We start from the raw sequence: 25,366 nt of genomic DNA on the forward strand, positions 1-25,366 counted from the left end.
GCATAGCATTTCAGATAGCTTTTACAGCTGGGTTCTTTTCTTATCACAGTAGGGGTAGAAATGTGATTCAAGTTGGGAAAGGGTGTTAAGAATCTCTGGGAGAGTTACAGGAGGAACATAAGAGACTGGAATGGTAACTGTAATCTAACTTCATACCCGACCTTAGTCATTACAGAAGCCTGTCAGTTACATTCTAGGAGATAATATCTGGGACCAGCAGAAGCCACAGTTTGCATGCAGGGACTAAAGTGCCCTGTAAGGGGGGAAAAAAAATCTGAGACCCCAAAAAGCACAGTACAAGCAGTCCAGGCACTTTGTGTCACTCATTTTATTCACATGTACAAGTTGACACTACACTATTAATAATAGACAATACAGAAGCATTAAAAACAAATACTGTTTAAAAATTTTAAAAAACACATATTGCTTCAAGCTTAGATGGTATTTCCCTATTGTTTTAAAGTGAATTCAGTGCTAACAATAGCTGAGGCAGCTTCCCATTTACTTGTACCCCTAATTTCATGAGGCTACTTGTCAAGGTGTTGAGTCAGGCTCCATTTATGGCTTTGCTGCTGAGTGCACTGAGCTGGAAAAGAAACTGGAACATCCAGGTTACCACACATTAGGCCCTCAGATTGCTAGCATTTGGTCCCTATCACAGTAAAAAAAAAGTCAGGCCTTTATAGTTCAGTGGCACTACATTATACCATAAAAAATGAGAACAGATACGCTTCCCTATGTGTTAAAAATTCAATTTAAATGTGCATGTGCTACCTGGATAAAATTCTTACCAGAAATTTAGGTCTGTCCCTCAGTTTTGTTGAAGTTGGCTCTAAGTTTAGCTATCACCTTGACTATCTCAGCTTCCTGTGAAAAAGTCTGTATTTCATAGTTGCAAAGATGTGACAGCAGTGGCTGAACAGGCATGCTACTGTATTTTACAGGACATTCTTAGGCAGGGTGCATGGTAACATTTTACACTCTAAACACTAGTCTTCACAACACTATAGTTAAACTGCAGCATAATATATTGTAAAACTCTTGCTCCACTTAGCTAAGTACTTTCAGAAACATAAAGGAATAAACAGTAATTTTAATGAAGACTTTGGACAATTGAGTATTTACTGTGTTCTTGGCAAAAAGTTTTATTTCTAAAACAGGAGTGAGAAGTGTTCACCACTTGGCTAAATTCAAGAGTCCATGCAAGACAAAGTTCAGAAATTCCTTAATTGATAGGGAGACATTCACTAGGTTTTCTATTTTCTAGTGAGTCCAATTTGAAGCAAAATGGCCACCTCCTGTAGGAATCTATGGAATACAGTTAAAGCTTTTACATCTGGAAAGTTCTGCTTCACAATTCAACTGGCTTTTCATTTGTTGACATCAAAACACCAGCAGTTTTCCAGGCCAAATACTTTGCACATAGAGGTTGCAGTGATCAGAACTGTACTATTTCCTGTAGTCTAAGCAAAATAGTAGCTTTTTAGTCAAGTAATGCCCAAATGCAGGAAGGCTACCTGATTTGCAGAATAATTTACTCCTCACTTCAGGCATTGTATTACCTAAACCCCAATAGTACCAACATAGCACCCAGGATTGTTTTGGCTACTGACCATTTGAAAAAACACAACAGCAACAACTCACAAGACCTTATCAGTGTCTCTGCTGTCTTCTAGTAAATGATCTTTGTGAGGGACACCTCTTGACCAGACAAGGATTAGAGCTAGACAATTTCCTCAGTATACAGCAGCCTTGGTGCTGTTGAAAATTTTCATGCTCTGCTGAACACCTAAACCGGCCTGTTGGAGATGTTTTAAGTTTGGTTCCCAGTATCCAAGGCAGAAGACACTTAAGCCTCCGATAATTATTGAATACACCGACACCTAATGGGAGATACACCTTATCCAAATATGGGTACTTAAGGCAGGCACATAGTCATCCTAGCTCCTCCATTCCCTGTGGGAAGAGAGAACTGTAGAAGCTGTCTTCGAAAGCGTGGCAAGACGAGTCCTGCCCTACACAATCAAGGAAACTGTTGAGTGTGAATGTGACAAAATGCACTGAGGGCACAATCCATCTGCTGTAGTTACATAAAGCCTACAAAGCCTGTGGGCAACAGGAACAGGCAAGTTTTTATTGAATAAGGCTGTTAAACACTACTGAGTTGGTGCTTTGACACTGTTGTTCAAAGCTTGAGTGGCTTCTGGAATTGCAACAGCATCAGAAGCAAACTAAGCATATTTACAGCAGTTATTTAAAGAGGAAAACAACATAAAAGGAAATCAAAAGAATCTCATATGGAGTAAAGGCATCCTCTGGAATGGTTTTCCCCAGTTTGGGGCACTGTTCTAAAGTTTCAGGAAGTTCTAGCCTGTACTTTAGGTAGCAGCTGAAATACAGGGGTTCTTAATCATACTGTGCTTTCCCAGACTTAAAAGCTGTAAGATCTTAAATAGGTAGCCTTCAACAAGAGTTGTCTGTATTTTTATAGCTTTATGCTTAAAAGACAGGTTTTTTAAAAAAGCGCAGATTATAATTTCATAGATTCTAGGACATCTTAACAAAACTGTGGGTAATGAAACCTTTAGTGGTGTAATAGACACTAGGAGGCAGCAGTGCTTGGACCCTTTGCACAATATTACTTTCTTCAAGAGCACAATCAGACTTTTCACTAAGCATGTGTACTCTGTTGCAATAGTAGTTCTAGAGTCCTGCTTACTCACTGAGATTGTGGAATGAAGCTAAAACTAATGCAGGTTTCTGCTGCAGAAGTGCAAGTATGCTTCCTGTGGGAAAGTGTCCAGCCTGTAAAGCACAAGCTTCAAAACAACTAAACCGAGATAACCAACATATGTAACTAACACGCTACACATCTGAACAAAACTTTGAAGCTCACAACTACAGCAATCATCTGCCTAAAGCGTAGTTAGCAAACTGAAAAAAAAAATTTACAGCCACCTGAGGGAAACAAGACCACCAAGGATATCACAATGTCTTACTATGTAGAAGTAGGACCTACAAAACAAAAGTATTCAAACTTCATTATATGTTCTTGTTTACTAAAGGATACACCCCTCCTTTCCCTAGCCCTTACCCCCTCCCCATCCCCCCACAAGTGAGGGGCTCTGCACCAATTTCAAGAGGCAGCAAGTTTCTCAGGACTTCATCTGCAAGTTTTATCAACACAAATTTCAAGTTTAAACCCTTTAACAATATACTTGTACAATACCTCCAAGTGGAATGCATATTGCACTCTGACCCCCACTGAGCTTAATAGATACTCTGAAGTGTTAAAAATAGACCTCACCAGAAAGGAGCCAGCCCTCTCCTTCAATAAATGCATTTACATGATTAAGTACAGACTAAGTGTGACCACAAGGATAGTACAGTGGTACAATTCTATGTTTGTAGGACAAGTAACTGCTTATTGAGCGGCAGCTATCAGATAATGATTGTCTACATTAGTTTTTTGGTACAACAGGAACAGCTACAGCAAAACCATCCTGTAGCTGTTTCTTGCCCTGAAAATGAGTAGTTTATTCTAATGACCTTAGAAACAGTGATAAATGTTAGCATCAGCAGATTCACTAATCAAACAGGATTGGGTTTTGTTTGGGTTTTTTTGTTGTTGTTTCTGAAGTTTCTGTATACAGACAATACTTGGTATTTGTCTGCCTAAAGCATCTACATTTATTAGTGCTAATTACCAGACATACTGGCATCCTGTTGCCTGTCTTCATATGCTTATTTTCATAAAAGTGTTAAATCATTTTATAAATACAAAGGCACCTCCATCACTCCTTTAAAGTCTTTCCCCAATACCATCTCCCCATGACTTGTACTTCAAATAAGGGAAAACAGATTATTTGTAACCATGATCAAAAAAGTGTTTGCTTTGACTCCCTGTATGCTAAGGTTCCCCCTCCCACCCTCAAAACAAGCTAACTGAAGCATTAGAAAAATTCCCAAAAGGGGAATTATTTAAAAGTTTGGGTAGTTATATCTAAAAGCCTCTTCAAATGTTATGGCTCCAAGGATACACCCCACTGTGAGGTAGGTAGCCAAGATAAAAACATTGTAACAAATATTTTAACAGCTGGAAACTCCCTATAAAAACCTTGCATAAGTAGTTTGGTTCCTTGCACCAGTGTCCTGATATGCGTAACTTCTTCTGAGGATGCCTAAGGGAATCCGGGTTCAGAGAGCTCTTGCTGAGTAGCATCTCATGTACTCTGTCATCCAGGGGTTGTCTGGTGGGGAGGGCTTTGTTCGCCAAGTGTTTTCTGCTTCTGCTGATCGCACTCGCCTCTGAGAAAGCTTCCTTTTCTCCACTTGTCTCCTGTTCTTTGCTCGTAGAGCAGATTCGTGAATCTAAAAGACCAGAGTCACCATTACAGAAGGAAAACAGCCTAGGAACCTGTCAGGAATGACGAGGATCACTTTTTATTTGTCCCAGTCCCCATCCTGAAGGAACAGGGATTGTGAGCGAGGTTGTATTTTCTTCTGAAATTTGTACCACTAACTGAACACAGATTTTTTTTTCATGAAAAGTGCTTCAAATTCTGTTCTGCATTATCTTTCACATTTCAAACTATTAAATGATTGCAAAAATCTCGAATGTTTCATAGTCTTACTCAGATGTATTCTAAAACCTTCAATTCTCTATTTCTATCATTTAAAATCTTAAACACCCCTCAATATGCCCAAGCATCCCTTAAAACCTAAGCCATATTAGTAAGACCAAACCCTGGAGGATCCCTTACTAGAGACTAAAGATCTTAATTTTGAACAATATGCTGAACACACAATTACATACATTTTTATATTAATGAATTATATTTCCCCCAAAATTTAATATGAAGAGTCAGTCTCTATGTTTGCTTGCTTATATCTCCAGATTGAAAACTCTGTCTCCCATCTCAGTTAGGAAAAAGTAACACCTTTCAGGCATGCAAAGACAAGTAACCTGAGCAGGCTGTAAGTAGTCATACATAAAGAAACATCCTCAGTGACAAAACACTACATAATTGGGAGTGTTCAGGAGTGTTCTGCCCACTCAGTCCAAACTCAAGACCCAAGCTGAGGTGTTGCATTACTGTTTCTAGCATAAGAAATGTTAGAAGTCTAAGATAAAGTAGAAATATATCTGCCCAAGTCAGGCTTCAGCCTCTTCTAGGCTTCAACATAAAGCACCAGTCAACTATTTTGAGCACTGAACAAAACTTATCAATTCTGCATTAGTGTCCATTATCAAGAAAGGCAGCTTCTTTCCAAAGCTGTGAGGCCCAAGTTCCTCATTTTGCTCAAAGGGTTGAGCTGTCCAGGAAGGAAAAGCCTGGGCTTCAAACCCATTCCAAGACAGCCCGTTAAAGGCCAGCTCCATCTTGCACATTATGACAACCCCCACCTCAGTCCTCAGGTATCTGTGTCATAGATTCAGACTGTACATTAGTAGTAAGATAAGTAAAACAAGATGCTGGCAGGGGTGCATTAATGATTATGTTTTACCAGCCTAGGAGAGTTATAGAGAAGAAAGAAATGGATCTGTTATAACACTCCCTTGCTGTTTCTAAGCCAGGAAACAGAGCCCCAGTACAGCAGAATCCTGGTGCTGTCCATGACCACATGAATTTTATTTGTGCTATTTTGGTAATATTTACACCAGCCTTGTAATCCATCAGCCATCTGATAGACCATTCTGCTGCGAGCAACGTTTCCTACTGGCAACCCACCAAAACAGGCTGCTAGACAAGACATTTTAGCAGAAAAGCATTTGTACCATCTCAGTGAGGCTCTTAGTCTAGGAGGTGCCCCTGCAGAAGTCACTCCTTCAAAGCACAAGTGTTTTTATACCCCAGTGTTTATATACCTGCCTGCTGTGGGGTGCCTGCTGCCAGCTACCTGCTTTTCTCTTGTTTCCATGAAATTCAGAATGCAGAGATACTTTTATACCAGCCAGTTTTGCTGGTAACACTGTAACAGCCAGAAACACGACACCCAGGTTGTAATTAGAACTGCAAGTATTAGTCAAACCTGGGAAGTATCCAAACCAACTAACAGTAAAGAACTCTTATTTGGGCATCTCAAGACTCTTCAGGTTTATTGCTAGGATCTACTGCTGGAATCTCCATACATTCAAGTAAAGGGACCCCTTAGAAATTTTACCTAGATACTAAGACATCTCTGGGCACTAAGTAGTCACTGCCTTTTAATGAAACAGAAGTTCCTACTTACTTCATTCACCGAAGCAGAAGCACAGACATTGTGAGTTTTCTGGCTTCCAGTATCCGTCTGTCTTTCTCCCCACCCATACAGAGCAAATGGATGTTTATTCTCCTTTGGTGCATCTGTCCTTTGGGGACTTTTGGCTGATTTTCGATCATTACGACTGGACAAGGCACTTCGACTCGGACGTCGTCCTGTACGGCTGGTTTTGTCTGCTTCCTTTACAGGAGCATGTTCTACAGTTTTCTCTTGCTCTTCCTTCTCCTGCTTTTCCTGTTCTTCTTTTTCTTTCTCTAAAGAAAAAAAAGGTATGCTTTAAGCGCCCAATGACAGCATATTAATGTCTGTTTTGCACAGCCTCTCAATACATCATTGAAGCTGTGCTTTTTTTAGAAATGCAAGAAGTCATTACTTCCTTAGTAGCAGACATATACCTTGCTCAAATGTCTTCATTCTTTCTTTAGCGACTACAATACAGCTTTTACACACTTAAAAATGCCTTTCACCAGTGAGGTTACAGATAATCAACAGCTCCAGGCAGAATTTAAAGACTGTTTCCAGTGATGTTCTGTCTTCGCTATTTCATCTTTGCATCTCTCAGACAGCAACCAGATGGAGCACTGAATGCCACATAGATGCTGCTAGCCAGTCAGAGATGAAGTCTGGTAAGAGTACGTGCAATATTAAATCCCTCATATTATCAGCTTCCTCTGGAAAAAGTGATTCATTTTCAACCTCCCTGTTTATACATATATCTCTGTCATGGTTTTCTGCTTGTGAAAGAGAGGAGAGTGTGAAGCAAAAACCCACAAAGTGGTGGACATCACCCTTGCTACCTGATCGGTGAATTATGTTGTATATTTAAAGTACCTCACTCTGCAGGCATTACTCTCCAAGGCTCATTTCTCCCACACATTTAAGCCTTCCATAGCAAGGGGCCAGCAAAAGTCCTCCAGACACTGGGTATGGAGAGCAGGGTTTGTGGAAGAGCATTTAAAGGCTGAATCACCACAGTTTTAGATCACCACTGAGGGCTGAATCAGCATTATATAAAATATTAATTAATAAAAACACAGAGAAACAACTGTTCCATAAGATCCAATCTTCTTGCACTATAGTGCTAGGGAGGAACTAGTTTTCCTTTGTTTGTGGCACCAGTGAAGCCACACCTGTGTTCAGTTCTGGGACCCCCACTACAAGAAAGACATTGAGGTGCTGGAGCATGTCCAGAGAAGGGCAACAGAGCTGGGGAAGGGTCTGGAGCACAAGTCCTGTGAGGAGCAGCTGAGGGAGCTGGGGCTGTTTAGCCTGGAGAAAAGGAGGCTCAGGGGAGACCTCATCTCTCTACAACTGCCTAAAAGGAGGCTGTAGCTGGGAGGGCGGGGGGGGGGGGGAGATCCATCTCTTCTTCCAGGGAAGAAGTGACAGGAAAAGAGGAAGTGGCCTCAAATTGCATCAGAGGAAGTTTACACTAGATATGAAGAAAAATGTATTCACCTAAATTGTTGCCAGGCATAGGAACAGGCTGCCCAGGGAAGTGGTTGGGTCCCCATGCATGGAGGTATTTAAAGATATGTAGATGAGTCACTTTGAGACATAGATTTTAGAGGTGGATTTGGCAGTGCTGTGTTCATGGCTGGATTCAATTTTAAAGGTCTTTTCCAACCTAAACAATTCCATTACTCTATAATGAGCAAGTTAATCAGATATACTGCTTACAGTACATTAGCGAAAAATTACCATGGAAAAAAGTACATACAAAGAACCCCGTTTTCATTCTCCATCCTGCAAATCTTCAGCAGTAGTATGGACAAGCTGGAAGTGTATGCTAGACATTGAACATGGCCCCTAGACATTGTGGGCAGGCACAGGCAGACATTGTGATCTGACATCTCTGTGACTTTTAGGCCAACCATGCCTTTTATGCACAAGGCAACTAAAGACTTTTATTCACCTAACAGCATAGGAGTCTACCAATTCCCTTCCAGTAACCAATTCCCTTCAAGTCTCCACCTTTGATCATTAGATGCTGTTTTCTGACACGCACAGTGATCACTCAAACTCTGCTGATATAAACACACCAAACTTGCGAGTTTCCTACCACACCATCTTCTTCTGGTGGGGACCAGCTCCAAGCCACCTCTGTTCCAAGTCTCAGCACTTTCAGCCACCACCAACATATGCTGGTATGGACAGGAGGAATTCCTTCACTGTCATAGGGAGTTCATCCGTTTTAGGGCTTGCTTACATATTGACAGGTTGACCATGGACAAGTAGCACAATTTTTACCCAAGTGTCTTCATCATTAAAGGCAGAAGATCTTGCCAATCCTGTGATGAAATTGCAACCATTCCTGCTAATTGCTGTGATTTCAAGCACGTACATGCCCAATCTGACACTGCTTTAATTTCAATTCTGCATCCATCCAGTTCTGATGAAATAGAAATTACCTGCCTGGCACATTGGTTAAGCACTCATTTACTCTTGCACTCACTCCACACTTGCAGGGTAAAGATATCAAGACTTGTTCCATGCCCCAGAGTTCCCCTAAGGCAAGCCTTATGCTCTCTTGCTAGATGTTAGCCTTGCCAGCATGCTTTCTACTTGCTGTCAACCAGCACAGAGGCCCTGGTGCTGGGCCTTGTTCAGGCTTGTCTATACCCATCTTCCAAGATGTGCAGGTGTAGCACTCATCTACAGGTGATACTGCAACACAGCTGAGTATTTAGTCAAGAGTGGCCAGCAATGTTTAATTATTTAGAGCTGTATTTGTTAAGAATTCAGTTGAATGACCCCACAAAAGAACCAAAAAAAAAAAAAAAAAAAAAAAAAAATCAGTCAAGGCCAAAGCAGAAGCATATCGAGAGTAAAAATGGCTAGATGAATTTTACATACCTAAATATTGGCTGGACTTACTTTCAGTTACTATAGCCAAGGCTGGTAAAAGACAGCAGCAGTGACCTCAGTGTGGCAGTAGACTTGTTTTGCGTTGCGTCCTGGGCTCTGGGACGCACAGCTTCACCTCTGAAACAAGGCAGCTCATTCATCAAGGCTACAAACAGGCAGCACAGAGCTATCCCCCTACAAAATATTATCTGAGCATCTCCCTGCAGAGCCACTCCAAAGGAGAGACTGCCTGGGTCCATTATCAGAAGGAAGCACTGTTTTGAGAAAATTAAGCACTGGAAGGGAACATATTGCTGTTGATTCTGCTTTCAGGAGTGCTTTCATTTTGGAAAGCTGTTCCATCCTCCATTCAAGGGAAAATGGCATCTTCTCTCTCTGCAAAGGAGGATGGAGCGACACAGACTTCATAAACAGCAGAAGTGGCATTTAGAGACTTAAAAATACAGGAAAGTGGGGGCTCTGCAGTTATATGGATAGTTTAGCTTTAAAAAACAAGGCATCAGCCATGCCTGGGGATGCTGCTCACTAGGATATAGCTCCAGCTGGTCCAGAAATGATTGAGCCAGCTTGTCCCAAAATAGCAATAAAAGCATATGGGTAAATGGCACGCAGAGTCCTGTGCACAGCCTTGCAGTAAATGCTGTATGCCAGAGTGCACTGTAGCACTTATGAACACCTGCTATTAGAGCAGGTATTTCCATGAACCCACTCCCACAGAGCATTTACACAGGACACAGCTGGGGAAGGCTCAAGATCTCTAAGTTATTGAAGCCTTTTATTTAAAACTATGGTTTATATCCAAGCCATTTTTTTTTTAGGCAACACTTTTCACAGGCAGTCAGAAAAGCAGCAGTTGACAGCAGGACTTAGACCCAGCTGCTCAGGGAGTCCAGGCACCAGCAACATCTACCCATCTTCTCCTTCCCATGCAGAGCACCAGCTCCAGCAGACACAGGAAACTCAGAACTGACCAGCTTGCAGCATTTACAGGGATTAGACAGGAGAGGGGGAAAGCTAGAAACGTTTAAAACTGCATCATGGATGCTAAGCAGAGCACACTGGATGGACAGGAGGGGATTAAGTGCTTAACAGGCAGAACAAGTCTGTCAGGCCCACCCAACACGGCTGCTGAAAGCTCCTGGCCAGAAGAGGTCACTTAAACCCTGCTGCATCGCCCCGCTTGCGTAACAGCTCCGCTCCTGGCTCAAGCGGGAAGGGCTCCAGAGGAGCTGCTCTCTCCCACAACACTGCATGCCCCGGGGGACAGACAGGACCCCCATTTCAAGGGCCCTGCTGACTTACTGCAAGTATCAGCAGCCTTCTGATTAAACCCACAGGCCAGGTCACAGGGGTCAGCAGTATTATCTCTGTATGGAGATGTCGGCTCCTTACAGCAGTACCCCAGCATCAGGAGAAGCACTTTGTGCTGGAATTGCTGCAGGCAGAACGTGGAGTTTCCTGCTTTTGTGCCAACACCTCCCCAAATGGGGCAGGTCTCCAACACCTCTTGAAGGTGCTACATAACCAGTTGTGGGTATCGACAAACTGCAGCTAGGTAGAAAGTAAATTACTACAGATGAAACAGATTGCAGCATCATTCTTCAAGGCAGATCTTGTGTGAGGCAACACTGGAGCTAGCAGCCACACAGCAGCTCAGAGCTAGTTAAGTTCACACAAGCTTCATCTGCAGTAGAGTTTGGAAAGCAATTACTGGATTGGCTTGACAGCAAAGCTTGTTTCCAAAGGAAAAAAAAATTGGAGCAACTTTAAGTAACAGTACTATAAACCCCTGAATTGATAGCTTTGCCTTCTTTCCCCACCACAAGCTACTCTTTCCCACGTACATGGGCCAGCAAATACACCTGCGACATGATGACAGACAAGATCAGGGAACAAGTCTGAAATTGGATCTTCTGTTTAGTTCCACTAATCCAGATCAGTCGCTTTACAAATACTGTTGGGGCAACTCCTTTGATGGCAGCTTGTCACTGCTGTCACTTAAGACCACTGCACAAAATTGCTGAAGGCAAAATGGCAATAAGGACTGAAAGATGCCTTCATCCTGCACGTGTGTGCAGCAGTGTCATTTCACAAGCAACAGGTCTGACAGCAGCACTGCTGCCAAGAACTTCTGTCTTCTACTTACCAGCCCACTGGGCTCTGTTGACAGCTTTGAGGATGTGTCTACACCACAACTACACCAGTTGATTTAGGTCAAGATTTTGCTGGATTATGTTTAAAGCACATCTGCGCCTGGGCATGTTCCATAGAACAATCTCACAAACAGCTGCTGCATGTGGAGGCCCAGAAGGAATTAACCCAAAGTTGCCTCCGAGCACACCTTGGTATCATATGGCTACTCAGCCATAGCTTCAGTGCAAGACACAGTGACAAAGCATCTTTGTCCCACGTGCTGCCCCAGGGGTTCACATTGGTACTGCTTTAGACCAACACCACTGAACCTTAAAGCCAAGCTGCCTACATCCACTTTCTCTACATGCACCAGAAGCATTCACGACTTTTACAAACATACACGGGCTCATCTCAGCGGGAGAAAGAGGAAACCAGGGCCGCACACACCATTATGAATTGCATTTACCTCAGATATTAACAACATAAGTGCTGGCCAACCATCTTGGCAACAGGCACTGTCAATACCACTCAGGCAGAAATCAGATTCTGCACAAAACAGCAGGGAGCAGCAGTAGCCAAGTAACAGCTAGGATGCTCCAGCATGTGGGCGGATGTCAGATTCAGAAGACAAAAGATGTCATCAACATGAGCACACTCAGCTACCCCCACAGCACTTCAGTGTAATTAAGTTCTTTCAAAGTAAAAAAAAAAAAAAAAAAAAAAAAAAAAAAAAGCAGTTTAATAGTAGAAGCTTCAGAGTGGTAGTTTCTATGTTATCTCCTCCGCATGCTTTAATTAGCCAGCCAGTAAGCAGAAGAAAAATACATCCTTAGAATTGTCCAGTACTAAATGAGTCACCTCCTTATATTATATGTGCATTAAGATACAATAAATATCCACTAAATCCAGCTGCCTAAGCAGAGCTGTTTTCAGTCTTTTTGCTAAGGACTTAGCAAAGCTCTTAAATACTTGCAGAAGTTAAGAAATGTTTGTCCTAAGCCATTTGGCAAAGAAGCAAATATTAAGTACAGATTTTTCTCCCACTGTAAGTATCGCATAGCAAGGACCTAGCAGAACATTAGGCATTCCCTTACAGCATCCATGGCAAAGGTGTATCAGTTACAGAAGCACAACTGCCCAAAACCCTGCAGCCTGCCAGGCCACTGGTGCTCCACAGTCCCTTTGCCACTGATACAGGCCTGAGGACACAACTATGCACACACTGGATAGTCACACGCACCATCACTGACCACAGAAAGTGCCTGCACAGCCAACAAGCTTTTATTCCCTGTGAAATCCCAACCAGAATCAGGCTACCAAGTAACTCCAGCTGGATCTTTCCCTAGATAGGAGTCGGGGAGGGAATCAGGGAGCAGGCTAAGGAGTGAGCAGAGCATGCTGGCCAGCAGTCTCTAGCCTTGGCAACTGCCAGCGTCATCAAACTGTAGCAGGTTTACGTGCTCTATCCACAGGCTCAACAAGAAGAATGAAAAGAAATTCAGGTTCCTACCTCAACTGCCCCAGGCTTGTACATATTCAAACTGCATCAGAAAAGTTGGGAATGCCAGGTTCTGAGTGCAGCTTCAACAGCTTTCACCTCCTGCCACTAAAAGCCAAGCCTTCAGACAGCATCACCTTTTCCCATGCAACCACTCCCTGATCTGTTGCAATTCCTTAGTTCTGCTTCTCACTGAGATACTATGTAGTTCTTCCACACGTGCTCCCAGTCTAACTTCCTCAAGGCCTGATTGAGGAGAGCAAGCCTAGGCCTGCTAATACTCTGTACCGCACTGGTGAGCTGGGTGCTTCCACCACTGCACAGCTGTTGTGCTTCAACCTCAGCCAGCAACTAAGTGTCACATAGTCACACACTCCCTCCCTCCGCCGAGGGATGGGAACCGGAATCAGAAAAACTCAGGGGTTGAGGTAAGAACCGCTCAATAATTGAAATAAAGTATAATAATAGTAATGAAAAGGGAAGAATAAAACACAAGACAAGCCAGTGATGCACTGGCTCCTAGACAACTCCCCCCAGTTTATACACTGGGCACGACTTCCTGGCTGTGGAGTATCCCTTTGGCCAGTTTGGGTCAGTTGTCCTCGCTATGCTTCCTCCCAGCTTCTGGTGCACCTGCTGGCTGGCAGAGCATGGGAAACTGAAAAGTCCTTGATTTAGGGTAAGTACTACTGAGCAACTATTAAAAACATCCGTGTGTTATCAATGTTATTCTCATACTGAATCCAACACACAGCACTGTACCAGATACCGGTATAAAATTATCCCAGCTGGAATCAGAGCAACAGCTTTGGGGAGGTGGAGTGGATTACCCCAGCAGCTGTGTGCACCCCCATGGGAGGCCTGGGTGCCAAAGGCCCACCCAGCTCACTGCAGAACCCCACATCGCTAATATGCTCTGAAACACCAAGCCTCTGGAACAGATGACAGCATAGCTAAAGCTTTTGTGTAATGTGGTATTCTTAAGGTCTGTGAATGCAGTTTAGTCTTGAATATCAGAACACAAATCATTCTGGAAAGCTCAGGCCCCAAAGGGCTTTGAATCAGATTATTTTCCCCACTCCAAACAAGCACATCTAACTCCAAGAGGAAAAAAAACCAAAAAAAAAAAAACCAAAAAAAAAAAACAAAAAAAAAACAACAAACAAACAAGCAGCACGAGGCTTAACTGACCAGTTCTCAAGGATTTTCCCTGCTACTGTACAACAGATAGACAGATGATTCAAAAAACATGTCAAAACACTAATCAATGGCTGCCAGAGTAATTCTTTCACTACAGGTAAGAAACAATATCTTATGGGATAAAAAAATGCCAGCTTGGGAAGCTTGACAGTGTTATTATCTGCCTAACCACTCTCTTAGTTAGACGGTGAGACACCAAAAGGGAATTATTCAATGCTAGAAGAGAACAGAATGTTATCAGCTCTGCACCTGTTCAGACTACGAAGTTGTCCGCACTCAGCTGTGCGCCCAAGATCAAACCTCAGGCGGCATTAAAAACCAAGTGTTCAGCCGAGACACATTACACGTGCAGATCCAGGAAAGCAATTGCGTTAAGCGCCAGCCGCTGGCATACAGTCCAATTTGCCGCTGCTTTTGCCCGAGAACCTGCTTATATAATTGCAGAGATGCTCGGCTCCCATGGCAACAGTTTACATAAGTGGCTGTGACTCAGGATGAGAGTTACCACCACTCGGCTCTTTAAAGGGACACCTCCGATGCCGCAGCTATGGCTTCTCCGCAGGCCTAGCCAGGATCCGGCTAGCTGATGAGCCGTTCCACCCCCGGGCCATGTCCTGGGGGCGGGCAAGACGGGCCAGGCGGCGGCCGGGTGCCCCCGCACGGCCACTCCGCCGGGCCCGGGCACCCCCGCATCGGGGATCGGCCCTCAAGCCGCGGCCGGGCGGCCCAAGCAGAGCCATCTCTGCCGAACCCCGCGGAGAAGGGCAGGGCAGCACGGCCCCGCCGCGGGGAGGGGGCTCGGGCCGCACCGGACACACGTGTCCCCCCGCCGCCGCCGCGCTCCCTACCGGGGCTGGCCCGTCCCGCCTCGCTCGGCGCTGCCGCTCCCGCCGCCTCCTCCTCCTGCGCGGCCGCGGGGCTGCCGGCTCCCGGCGGCGAAGGGGACCCGGCGGTGCTGCCGCCGCCGCTGCCGCTGTCCTGCTCCCAGCCGTCCCAGAGCCAGGGCCGGTGCGCCTGCTCCAGGAGCCGGCGGCTGAGGCGGTAGTGCAGCAGCTCCAGGTAGCAGGCGCCGCACGACTCCCACTTGGGCTCTTTGAAGCGCTTCATGTACTCCGTCTTCACGCGCCGCGCCGGCACCACCATGGCGGAGCCGGGAGCGGGAGCCGCAGCCGGGAACCGGGAGCCGGGATCCGCCGGCCGAGCCCGCCCCCTCCCGCTGCAACGTTTAAATCCAAACAGCGGCGTCCGGCCCCGCCCCGCGCGGGGAGGGATGCTTGGAGCGGGGGGACAGGCTCATGAGGCACAGCGAACAGGGTGAGAGAGGATGACAATTAAATTAAATTAAGTTAAATTAAATTAAATTCAATATAAAATAATTAATAAATACACCAAAGCACCGCAGCCCTGGGCCCAGCAGTAGGGGTGCTGGGCCCCGGGTGATCCCTGCACCAAGGGAGGCTCCGGGAAAGCCTCCCCGCCGCGCCGCGGAGGGGCAGCCTGGCGCTGCCCAGCGCCTGCCGGGGCCCGCTGAGACCGCCCGAGTCCGCGCAGCGCGTCAGGGCCGATGCGGCAGCAGCAGCAGCAGCGGCAGCAGCAGCAGCAGCGCCGTCTGCGTGCGGCGCCCCGGGCCGCGGGGTAACCGCGGGGGAGCTGCTGCCTCCCGTTCTGCTTCTGTAAGAGCACCAGGATGGGCAGCAGCCGGGGCCGGCCGGAGGGAGGCGAACGCCTCTGCAACAACAGGGCAACGCTGCAGCAGCACTCTCCATTTTGCGCTAATCTGCTTTAAAAACCTGTCTCCAGGGAGCGCCAGAACAGATTGGCCTAATCCAGCCCTGAGCTGGGCGGCCGCCGTCGCTTGGGATGTGAAATGCTTTAGAGGCAAATGCAGAAACCGGGGCGGCCTCTGCAGCCGCCCTCCGCCCTCTTGCCTGCCCGCACACGGACACGCACCCCCGGCTCTTCGGCGATTTCTGGATGTTTCCTTCTCCCACACACCGTTTCTAGGGCATCCCAGCGAGTCGTGCCCCTGTGGGACATGACTGCCCTTGAAAAGGGTTTGCTGCAGAGCCTTTGCCACAGTGTCGCGCACACTCTGGGAGGGGACAGCGTCATCCCCCCGCCCGACGGGCTGCGAGCGCCCCGTTTTGGACCCCTGCAAACCTGACTCCCCTTGCCATGCGCAGGCTCGGCACAGAGGCTCTCCGGCCTCCTCGCCAGGCCCTGCTCCGACACACGGGGGCACTGACGGATTTTCAGAAACAGTTCTAGGAAACTGCTTTTTTTTTTTTTTTTTTAACTAATAAGGAAGCAAACAGGTTTTTTTCCTTGCCTTGCCCTGTGCGTCCCCTGACTGAGATAAATGAAAAAACACAAGCTGGCGCGGATTCCCGGGATGGTGAACGCTGGCCCACACTCTTCCAGTGAAACAAAAGTGTTGGTGGCTTTAAGGTGAGGGGGCGGGTGTTACACTCAGCACCTCTGCCTGCGCGGCAGAGTGATGCAATCCTCGATACGGCTAACATAACCAAATTGACTTAGTTTAATCGATGCTCAGATCGAGCAGAATTTAGCCCTGGTTTTGCGTGGACTGGCTGAGGCTTTCCAACCCCGTGGTGCTCAGGCATGAGTGAAAGGGACGGAGATGTTGCCTGACCTTTCCAGAAGTACCTGGATACCTCCCTTCAGCCCCCACAATGCCCCAACCCTTGCAGTTATGTCAACAGCCCGATGACAGCAGGATATTGGACAAATCCCGGCTGTTCTTTGCGATTCAGGAAAATGCAGTCAGGAGAGGCCAGTTGCAGTGACAGCCAGCGCCTGGTGCTTCAGGCAGACACGCTGTACATCTGCATCCATCAACTTGTTAGGTTCCATTTTAAAACCCATCGTAACTCCCCCAGCTCCCTTCAGCTCTGCCTTCTGCGCTCAGGGTGGGTGGTGATAGGGCTGCCAGGGAGCAGAGTCTGGGCAGTGTATTTACTGGGAAGAGAGGCACCGAAATAGCAGGGCACCTACTCCCACTCAACTGCCTCAAAAACGAGACAGGAGCTCCTTCTGAGGGCTCCTTCTCTCCATGCTGTGACACTCACAGCGCCCTGCCCGAGGCAGAAGAGCAGGAGCCTTGCCCACATACTGCACCGGAATAAAACCAGGCAGATGCAGCAGTTTTCTCCCCTCACCCAGTGCTATCCTGAGGATTATATTTGGGAGCTGCCTCACTCGTTTATTACCCCCACTGAGGGCTCCAGTTGCATCTGGGTTGTTCCTGATGCCTTCTCCTTTTGCCCTTAGTGGTCCCGCTGGGATCCAGCCACGTCCTCAGCACCACCTGCTCTAAGAGAGGGCATTTCTTGGAAAATAACAGGGAACAATAGATTTTAAAACACCTGTAACTGAAGACAGGACTAGAGAAAGCAGCTGTAGCAGTGTTGTCTAGAGAGGAGAGCGGGTTCCTCCACAATTAACCTGGACTCTGTTTTCTTACTCTGATACTCTGCTCAGTCTATATGAGGAGATGACATAAGTGGATTTCATATAAGCAAGCAAGGTCTGGGGGTTGCAGAATTTCCTTTCCTTTTATAAAATGTTATTTTGTACAAAATGTCATTTTGAATCAACCTGCACAGTTTTAGCTGGTCACTTGTGGTTATGAAAATGCTGCCGCTTTTTCCACATATTTTATTATATCAATCTTTCCTTTCTCAAAGGACTTCTGTTCCCTGTTGTCCTGGTTTCAGCTGAGATAATTTTCTTCTTAGTAACTGGTGCAGTGCTGTGTGTTGGATTAAGTATGAGAATAATGTTGGTAATACACTGATATTTTAGCTGTTGGTCAGTAGTGCTTACTCTAAATCAAGCACTTTTCAGTTTCCCATGCTCTGCCAGCCAGCAGGTGCACCAGAAGCTGGGAGGGAAAACAGCCAGGACAACTGACCCAAACTGGCCAAAGGGATGCTCCACACCATAAAACATCATTCCCAGTATGTAAACTGGGGGGAGTTACCTGGGAGCCACTGATTGCTGCTTGGGGGTGGGCTGAGCATCAGTCAGTGGATGGTGAGCAATTATACTGTGCAGCACTGGCTTCTCTTGGGTTTTATCTCTCTCTTCCTCCCAGTTTTATTACTATCATTATATGTTATTATTGTTATTATTATAATTGGAACTATGTTTCACTTTATTTCAATTATTGAGCTGTTCTTATCTCAACCCACAAGTTTTACCTGTTCTTTTCTCCTGATTCTCCTCCCCACCCTACCAAGGAGTGAGGGGAGTGACCAAGTGACTGCACAGTACTGGGTTGCCAGCTGGGGTTGAACCATGACATCAGTTTAAGAAGACACAGCTATATCAGAGGTACATGGATACTCTCTGTTGACTTCTCTATCAAGTAGGGATCCCCTTTTGCAGAACCAAGCTTCTCTTGGGGTGCTCATAAACCTACTGCCCAGTCATTGATCCGTGTCTCAGCCATCACACAGGAAATGCCAGTATGACAAGCTCCAGATCCTGGCACACAGTCTGTGAGTTCCCATTTTCTGCAATTTTTTCCCTAAATTCTGCACTCTTCAGAGGAGGCACCTAATCTTCACAAGAGCCTGCAAGGTGTCAATACTTCATGAATAACACAGTAGTGTTAGTAGCTGCCTCCACCCATCCTCTCTATTGTACTGCACAGGCTTAGTACTCCTGCTGACATGAAAATGAATACCCAGCTGCCCGTGCGCTACTGTGCTACGAGGTAAGCTGCACCTTCACACTCCTGCTTAAGTTTCTCCTTCGCAGGTCAACCCTCCCATCCAACAGTTTGCGTGTACATCCCACAGTGCCTGGGGAAGGAGCTGCAGCAAGGCTTGGAAAGCAACTGGGGACCACTTGTGTAAGAAGACTTGTGACAGAAGTGTGCAGAGACACCCAGCAGAGCTGATGCTGTAATTCACACATTACCTGAGGCTGAGGCAAGCAAGAGGCTGAATGTGGCTGTCAGCCACATTCCCCATGCCCTGCCACAATCTAATCTTGACACATACAGTGCAGAAACCTCCAGGCCACGGCGCCCAACATCCCAAACCAGCTCCAGAGACATTCAGCAGCTCTGGGGCAGGATGCTGAGACCGTCCTGGGTGAAGAACAACTCCTCCCTCACCCCTCCAGCTACAGCCAAGCAGCTCTGTATGTGCCAGACAAGAATCATTCCCCGTCCTCGACACAGCAGCTCTGGATATTCTCAGTGTAGCTGTATAAACATTATTATTAATTTAATCCTAATGAGTTTTGGCTTCAATACCTCATGGCAGAGACTTTCATGTACTGAGAATAGCCAGTTATTAAATGATTCCTGGATGAGGAAGTACGACATTTATGAGGCTGATACTAACATTAGAATTTCCTCCCTTGTATACTTTACTGCATTTTTGCCTTCATTAAAAAATGAAATAAAGACACCATTTGAATCATAACACTGAAATTCTAAGCACGCTTTTTCCTTTTAAAGCACTTTTCTCCTGAGGATCTTATTGCTGCCTCCTAATTCTTATTATTTTTCTTCTACACGTAGCAAACCAGGTAGAAAGGTAGGTCTAGAGTTTCTGACCAGATCCATGACAGATGACTGATTGATGCCAAACCCCAGTTTCCTCCACTACCCCCATTTCAATGGGAGTACCATTCCCACTAGGGAGGACAGCAGCTTGGTCTGGGAAACAGCCTTATTTCTGTCTGAAACAACCACAGCAAAGTCAAGAGCAGAGACATAGCCTGAGTTTTACACAAAAATTAGCAGGTAATGAAAAATGAGCATGGATGTTATTTTGCAGAGTACAGTCCAGAAAAACACTGGGTAGTCACATGGGTAGTTTACACATGGTTTTGTCTTGCAGCCTTTTGCTGTTGCACCTCTCTCTAGCTCCAGGAAATAATGGGGAATAGTGGACAGTTTATATGCAGTAGGAGTGGAAAAATTACATGTCAACACATCTTTCATATCCACAGACTGGCTTCCAGCCGAATCAGGAGCTGTCAGAGTCTGAAACTGGGCTGCTGAGTTTGCTTGGGTAAAGTTTGGAGGAGAGAGAAACCAGGGAAAAGAAATAAGCTGCTTCTCAAAGAGGAATGTATTTTTGAAGTATTTAACAGCATAAAATCCAAATCAGCAAGAAAATTTTCCCAGATAGGGAAAAAAGCACAGTCTTCCTAGACCTGTAAACTCTGCTTTCACCTAGATCAGTGAATCTTTGCCAATACTGGGAGTAGCTGTCCCAGTCACTTCACAAAACAAGCTGTCATGCTGTCGATAGTAGCCTGGTTAATCCTGCAGATGCAGGTTCTTTGGTTTCATGAGTTATTATCCTTTTTAGGTCTACACCAGCTGCCCACAGGGTAACACTGTCTTGGGAGAAGGATCAGAAGAGCTGGTTCAAATGTTCTTAGGGGCAGGTTAGTCAGCAGTAGTGCACTTGGCTGCAGAAGTCTCCCAGAACGGCCTGATCCCAGTATCCAGAGCTCTGCAAAACTTGACCACGGCCATTGTGAGTTGCGACCAGTTGGGAAAGCCCTGCACCCCCTCTTCCGGAAGCTCTGATCACAAATCCTGTTATTTGTGAAAATCTGACATTTTCCTTGGAACAGCTTGAAGCTTTTTGCCATTACAGCTGAGTGGCTGTGCCTCCAAGCACCCACAGCAGCAGAGTTCACAGCAACCTTAGCAGCTCTTCTGAGTCTTGTCAAAGGTCCACACTTTCCATTCACCTTTCTAAAAGATGAAAAGAGAGATGTGGCTCCTTGGGTTGTGTGCTAGTAATTTGGCCAGGAGCAGGGAGAGACACTTCCCACTCCTGAGTGTCTTCTCGTTGCTGCAGTTCTGAGTCCTAAACTGGGCACCCAGAGAGGCTGACTGTTGCCCACATGGTGTGAACACAGCTCAGCTCCTAGTTTTAAATTGTTACAGTGGCAAAGAACAAAGTCCATACTGGTATCAGTTCTTTTTTTTCCCCATTTTTTTTGAGTCCTTAAGGTTGCAAGGTTGCACACCACTGCTGACTGGTCAAGTGGGTCCTAGCACGGAACCTGATCTTACAGTCTGCAGTAAGGGGGTGCTTGTCAAGGCACTGTCCCCAGCAACACGTTTGCAGGCTGCCTACTCCCTCTGAGAAAAATCAAGTTTACACACCAGGTGAGTAAGAGGCAGGAGAATCGGGAGACGTTTCCCACCTGTCCCTTTTTGTCTCCTGCTTGAGCAGCCCCAATGACCAGCAGGCTGGCTGGTGACCCTGCTCAGCAGCTGCCTGTCCCATGGCCAAGGCAAGGACCTAGCTCCCAGATGTACTGCTCCATGGGCAGTGCAGGAGATCCCACTCTCAGCTACATGCCAGTTCAAGTTCATATTTCCAAATCTGGTTTTAAAGGACAAACAGGGATTGAGGCAGTTCACCGTGTGGTGGGATCTCACTCCCAAAAAGTCATCAAGGCAGACCTGCATCATGCTCCAAGTGGCAGAGTCCAGCACAGCCACTTGCAACGTGCAAGACATTGTTGAGTTCATGGTCTCAGTAACACCTGCAGGATGCCACCTCCACAATTTGAGGCAGGAGGCAGTCCAAGTGCACCCACTCAGGGAGACACAGGTGATGGAGAAGTATCTGAGCCCACACACTTTCCTTCAGCCTTATCTCAAGCTCATATTGCTACACAAAGCTGTTCTCAGCTCATACTCCCTTCCCTCTGGAGCTCTGGGGCAGCAATCCAGCCACTGGTCAGGATTACTTTTGCTGTTGGTTCTGCTCATGTTCCTTTTGCAATCCCAGATGCATCTTCCTCTCCTTCTTTTGGCCCTGGACAACACCCAAGAGGCTGGTACAGCATTTGCCACAAGCAAGGGATTCAAAATCTCCAGCATTTAATGGCTACCTCAGAGAGCCCATCTGTCACTGAGAGAACATAAAATTTCTGGGGCGAAACACAAACACCTGTGCTGTAACCTGCTCCCTACCTCACAGCAGTAAGGGAGTGCTGCTGAAATGATAAACTTTGAAAGGTCAGTCCTTCAGACCATCACTGCTGGGCTAGAGTCAGCCTCTAGGTGATGGGGACAGAAGCTGTTTCTGTGGCTTTGGGATGTTACCTCCAGCATAGGAGCCCACATGCCTCACAGTTCCCCATATGGTGGCCCAGTGCCAGTCCTGTACCTAACAGCAGCCTGCACAGTGATGGATCTCAAGCAGTGAATTGATGGGTAATAACAAATGATCTGTAGAAAATAATTCAATACTTGAAAAAACTTCACAGAATCTGAAATGAGAATGGGAACAAGGCCGGGTCAAGTTCTTATTTCCAAATCTGCTTTTAAACACCAGAAATTATTGGCAGCTCAGTGCTGACTCTGGGCTGATTTCACCGTCAGTTTGTGAAGTCTCTGTAACCTAATCTCATTGATCCTCCCCCTGCAAACAAGTGGCTCTTCAACAAAAAACCCCTCATCCCAGCATAAACTCCATTTAAGGATCTCAGTGCCATGACCATGTGCTTTGAGACCATTCACTGAAGGTTGCCACAACTATCTCACTTTTTTCTGAAGCACCTCCAGCACCAGTTCAGAAGAAGTAGTGTATTAGAAGTTGTTCCCCAGATCACCTAGAGAAACAGTTCCAAAGGACCCCCCGGCTCCTGATGAGGACACAGGGTGGAGGAGGATGCCACGATTGGGACAGGAGGAAGACTATGCAGGGAGCTCCCGAGAGGGGTTTACCTGCCCTCGGCCGTACCCTGCAGGTGAGCAGGACTCCCAGCCTCTTGGTGGGGGGCTGCAAAGATTTCATCCCAAATAAAGCCAGTCACATCAAGGGTTCAGCTCTGAGCAGGGGTAGGGCTCAGCTGCCAAGCTGAGCTTCTAAACTGCTTCCAAAATTTCACAGGGGCAGCAGAAAAAACTGGGAAATGGTGGTGAGGAAGGCAAAGACAAGCTGGAAAATCACATGCAGGCTGACAGCTCTCCCTTCTCTCCCCGCTGGCACCTTGGCTTGTCCTCACTTATACCCATTTGGGATAAGTGCTGGCTTGGAGGATGAGCAATAGGGCCCCATCGTCCCTGCTTCTCACCCCAAAGATGTTACCTTCACTGACTCTTTAAGACAGTGTAGGGGGAAACCTTGCAGGGAGCCTTCTTGTGGGGAATGTGATGGAAACACATAGTTCAGACTCAGGGAAAGGCATCCCTAATATGGTCTCAGCTACACTGACTGGCTGGGGGCTCCTGGGGGAGGAATGGAACCCCTTATAAAAGTACCCAGGTCCTCCCACAAAGGCAAACTTCCCTGGACTTTAGCAGAGCTACAGTGAAGCTTGCTTGATATGGGAATTTCATCCACCCTTTGGAGATTATCCAAGCTTTCTTGGGTTTCATATGGCATGAAGTGGTGGCCTGGTCTGTGCATGACCTGGCGGTTGCCAGCAGAGAAAGGCCCCTTGCAAGCAGCACACGGCTCCTGCCAGCATCACTCTGGGAAGGAAACCTGTTGGCATCCCCCTGTTGTGGGCTCCTGCCTTGCTCCCTGCTCCCTGCTCTCCTCTCCCTGCCAGCGCAGCAGCAGCACCACATGCTTCAAAGGGTGCAGGGCAGTGCCACCACGCCAGCCCCCCCTCACTGCTCCTCTCCATAGCAGAACCCGCAGCAGCTCCTTTTTGCTTTTGCTTCTTACAAATACGCTCAGGTGCCTGTTTACGTGCTATAACCACGCCATCTGCACCCCAAGCAGCCTCCTCGGCGCCAGGAGCCATGGGTGGGAAATTCCCTGACCTGCAGTGCTGACCAGGGCCGGGCCCTATCTGACGCAGGTTAGACCCCTGCCCACCGGCGGTAGGGAGGTGGCAGCACTGCGGGGGCCGACCCCTGCAGCTCCAAAGGGGCCGGGCCAGGGCTGGGTCCCACACGAGCTGCGGTGGCTGGGGCACAGACGTCCAGCCCCAGATGTTTCCTCGAGCGCACGTGGAAGACGCTTGGAGGAACACATGTGCCAGACGGCACGCTGCTGGAATGTTCACCCCAAAAAGTAGCACAGCCACCCCACACGGCCAGCACGAAAAAGTCGCAGAAAGGATGCCGCTTTTCTAACAGGTATTCTCCGGCTTATCGAAAAAAAAAAAAAAAAAGAATGTTTTACTCATTTAGAGAACAGCTCCCTGCCTTGCTCAGAAATATAAACTCATTATGTGCTGTGTGTCAGCAATCGCACTGCAGTTGCTCGTTCAGAACAGGGCAGCTGGGGGCAAATGCAGCCCCCCGAAATAGCAGCCGGAGTGGAGAGCCAGCCCGGGCAGCCACGGGCTTCAGGAGCAGAAAGAGCCTTGAACAAAACGTCAGCACCATGAAGGCATTTGCTCAGGTCCCACAGAGGACTGTTGGGATGGAAATGCATGGCACACCTTTAAATGGACATAAAATGTGCCATCAGCGGGGTGGGATTTATTTTTAACCCCTCCGAGTCTGCAGATGTGCAAACCCCCTGAGAGCAGCTCTGGGCAGCTAGCGAGAGGCGTGTGATCAGCCTTTTGGCTACCGGGCTGGGAAACGCCCCTGTAGTCAGAGCTCGTTTATCCCCCAGTGAAGAGGGAGATTAAAGTCTTATCGTGCCCCTTCCTTTGCCTCGGTAGCAAACCCGGCCAGCAGCCGGAGCACACACATACGTGCTAAGCACCACCAACCACTCACCAGCTTTGCAGTTTTCTTTTTGGAAAAGGACTTTCTGGGTCTGGGTTATTAACCTCGGCATCCCCCCGGCTCTACCTGTGGGAGGGAGCTGGAAGATATGCTGCTGCAAGGCAAGGAAAAGCTAGACACCCCGGGGAGGGTGAGGCGCATGCCGCTGACCTGCTGGTGGCTGCCAGGGGCAGGACAGCCCTGCGGCAGGGGCTCAGCCCTTCTGTCAGCACCACTGTGAAGCCATCAGGGCTGGATGTCAGCCTTCCTGGCCTGTGGTCTGCCATTGTCCTGCACCCCCCCGGCCCCTGCTGCCTGGCCAGCAGGCGACACACCCCCGCCAGCCCAAGGCTCCTCCAGCTGTTGTGTTAAACCACCAGCCTACCTTGGCAGGGAGCAGGGTGTGTGTCTGCAGCCCCTCACATCATACAGCATTTTGTAAAATCGACCATCGTGTGTTAAGGGTTCCCTCATCACTTCTTGGGAGGAAATCCAGCTGTTCAGCAAAACCAGTACTGATTTAAAATGCAGAAAAGCAAACACTGCAGCCATTTCCCCAAGTCTCTCCAGATTAAAATTTCAATACATTTGTCTCCAGACACCTGTTTGTCCCCTCTAGTTCTCTCCATCCTAACCCACTCCAGCAAAGCAGCCTTGTCACAAGGACAGTCAGCAAAAAGGCCAGCTGCAGTCAAAAAGCAGCTATGGATCTT

At 47.1% G+C, this 25,366-nt stretch overlaps 1 protein-coding gene and 1 long non-coding RNA gene across 2 annotated transcripts; one reads left to right on the forward strand and one right to left on the reverse strand.

The window, feature by feature from the left end:
- Positions 1-310: 310 nt before the first annotated feature.
- LOC125322603 (centriole, cilia and spindle associated protein) lies at positions 311-15,186 on the reverse strand. Its single transcript, XM_048296436.1, has 3 exons — positions 14,812-15,186; positions 6,235-6,518; positions 311-4,371 (listed from the first exon to the last, which is right to left on the reverse strand). Exons 1-3 carry the CDS (start codon positions 15,104-15,106, stop codon positions 4,198-4,200), a joined length of 753 nt encoding a protein of 250 aa, XP_048152393.1. The 5' UTR covers positions 15,107-15,186; the 3' UTR covers positions 311-4,197.
- A 387-nt stretch (positions 15,187-15,573) lies between these two features.
- LOC125322605 lies at positions 15,574-19,422 on the forward strand. Its single transcript, XR_007202110.1, has 2 exons — positions 15,574-16,411; positions 18,749-19,422. It is a non-coding gene; the product is annotated as an uncharacterized LOC125322605 (long non-coding RNA).
- The last annotated feature ends 5,944 nt before the right edge of the window (positions 19,423-25,366 follow it).

The sequence above is a fragment of the Corvus hawaiiensis genome, chromosome 3, assembly GCF_020740725.1.
Source record: "Corvus hawaiiensis isolate bCorHaw1 chromosome 3, bCorHaw1.pri.cur, whole genome shotgun sequence".
In the NCBI taxonomy this organism is placed as follows: domain Eukaryota; kingdom Metazoa; phylum Chordata; class Aves; order Passeriformes; family Corvidae; genus Corvus; species Corvus hawaiiensis.

Coding starts and splice junctions, on each gene's coding strand:
- LOC125322603 (XM_048296436.1), bottom strand. CDS start 15,106: ATGGTGGTGCCGGCGCGGCGCGTGAAGACGGAGTACATGAAGCGCTTC. Junction 6,519..14,811: donor GGCGGGACGGGCCAGCCCCG/GTAGGGAGCGCG, acceptor TTTTTTCTTTAG/AGAAAGAAAAAGAAGAACAG. Junction 4,372..6,234: donor CTTCTGCTTCGGTGAATGAA/GTAAGTAGGAAC, acceptor CTGGTCTTTTAG/ATTCACGAATCTGCTCTACG.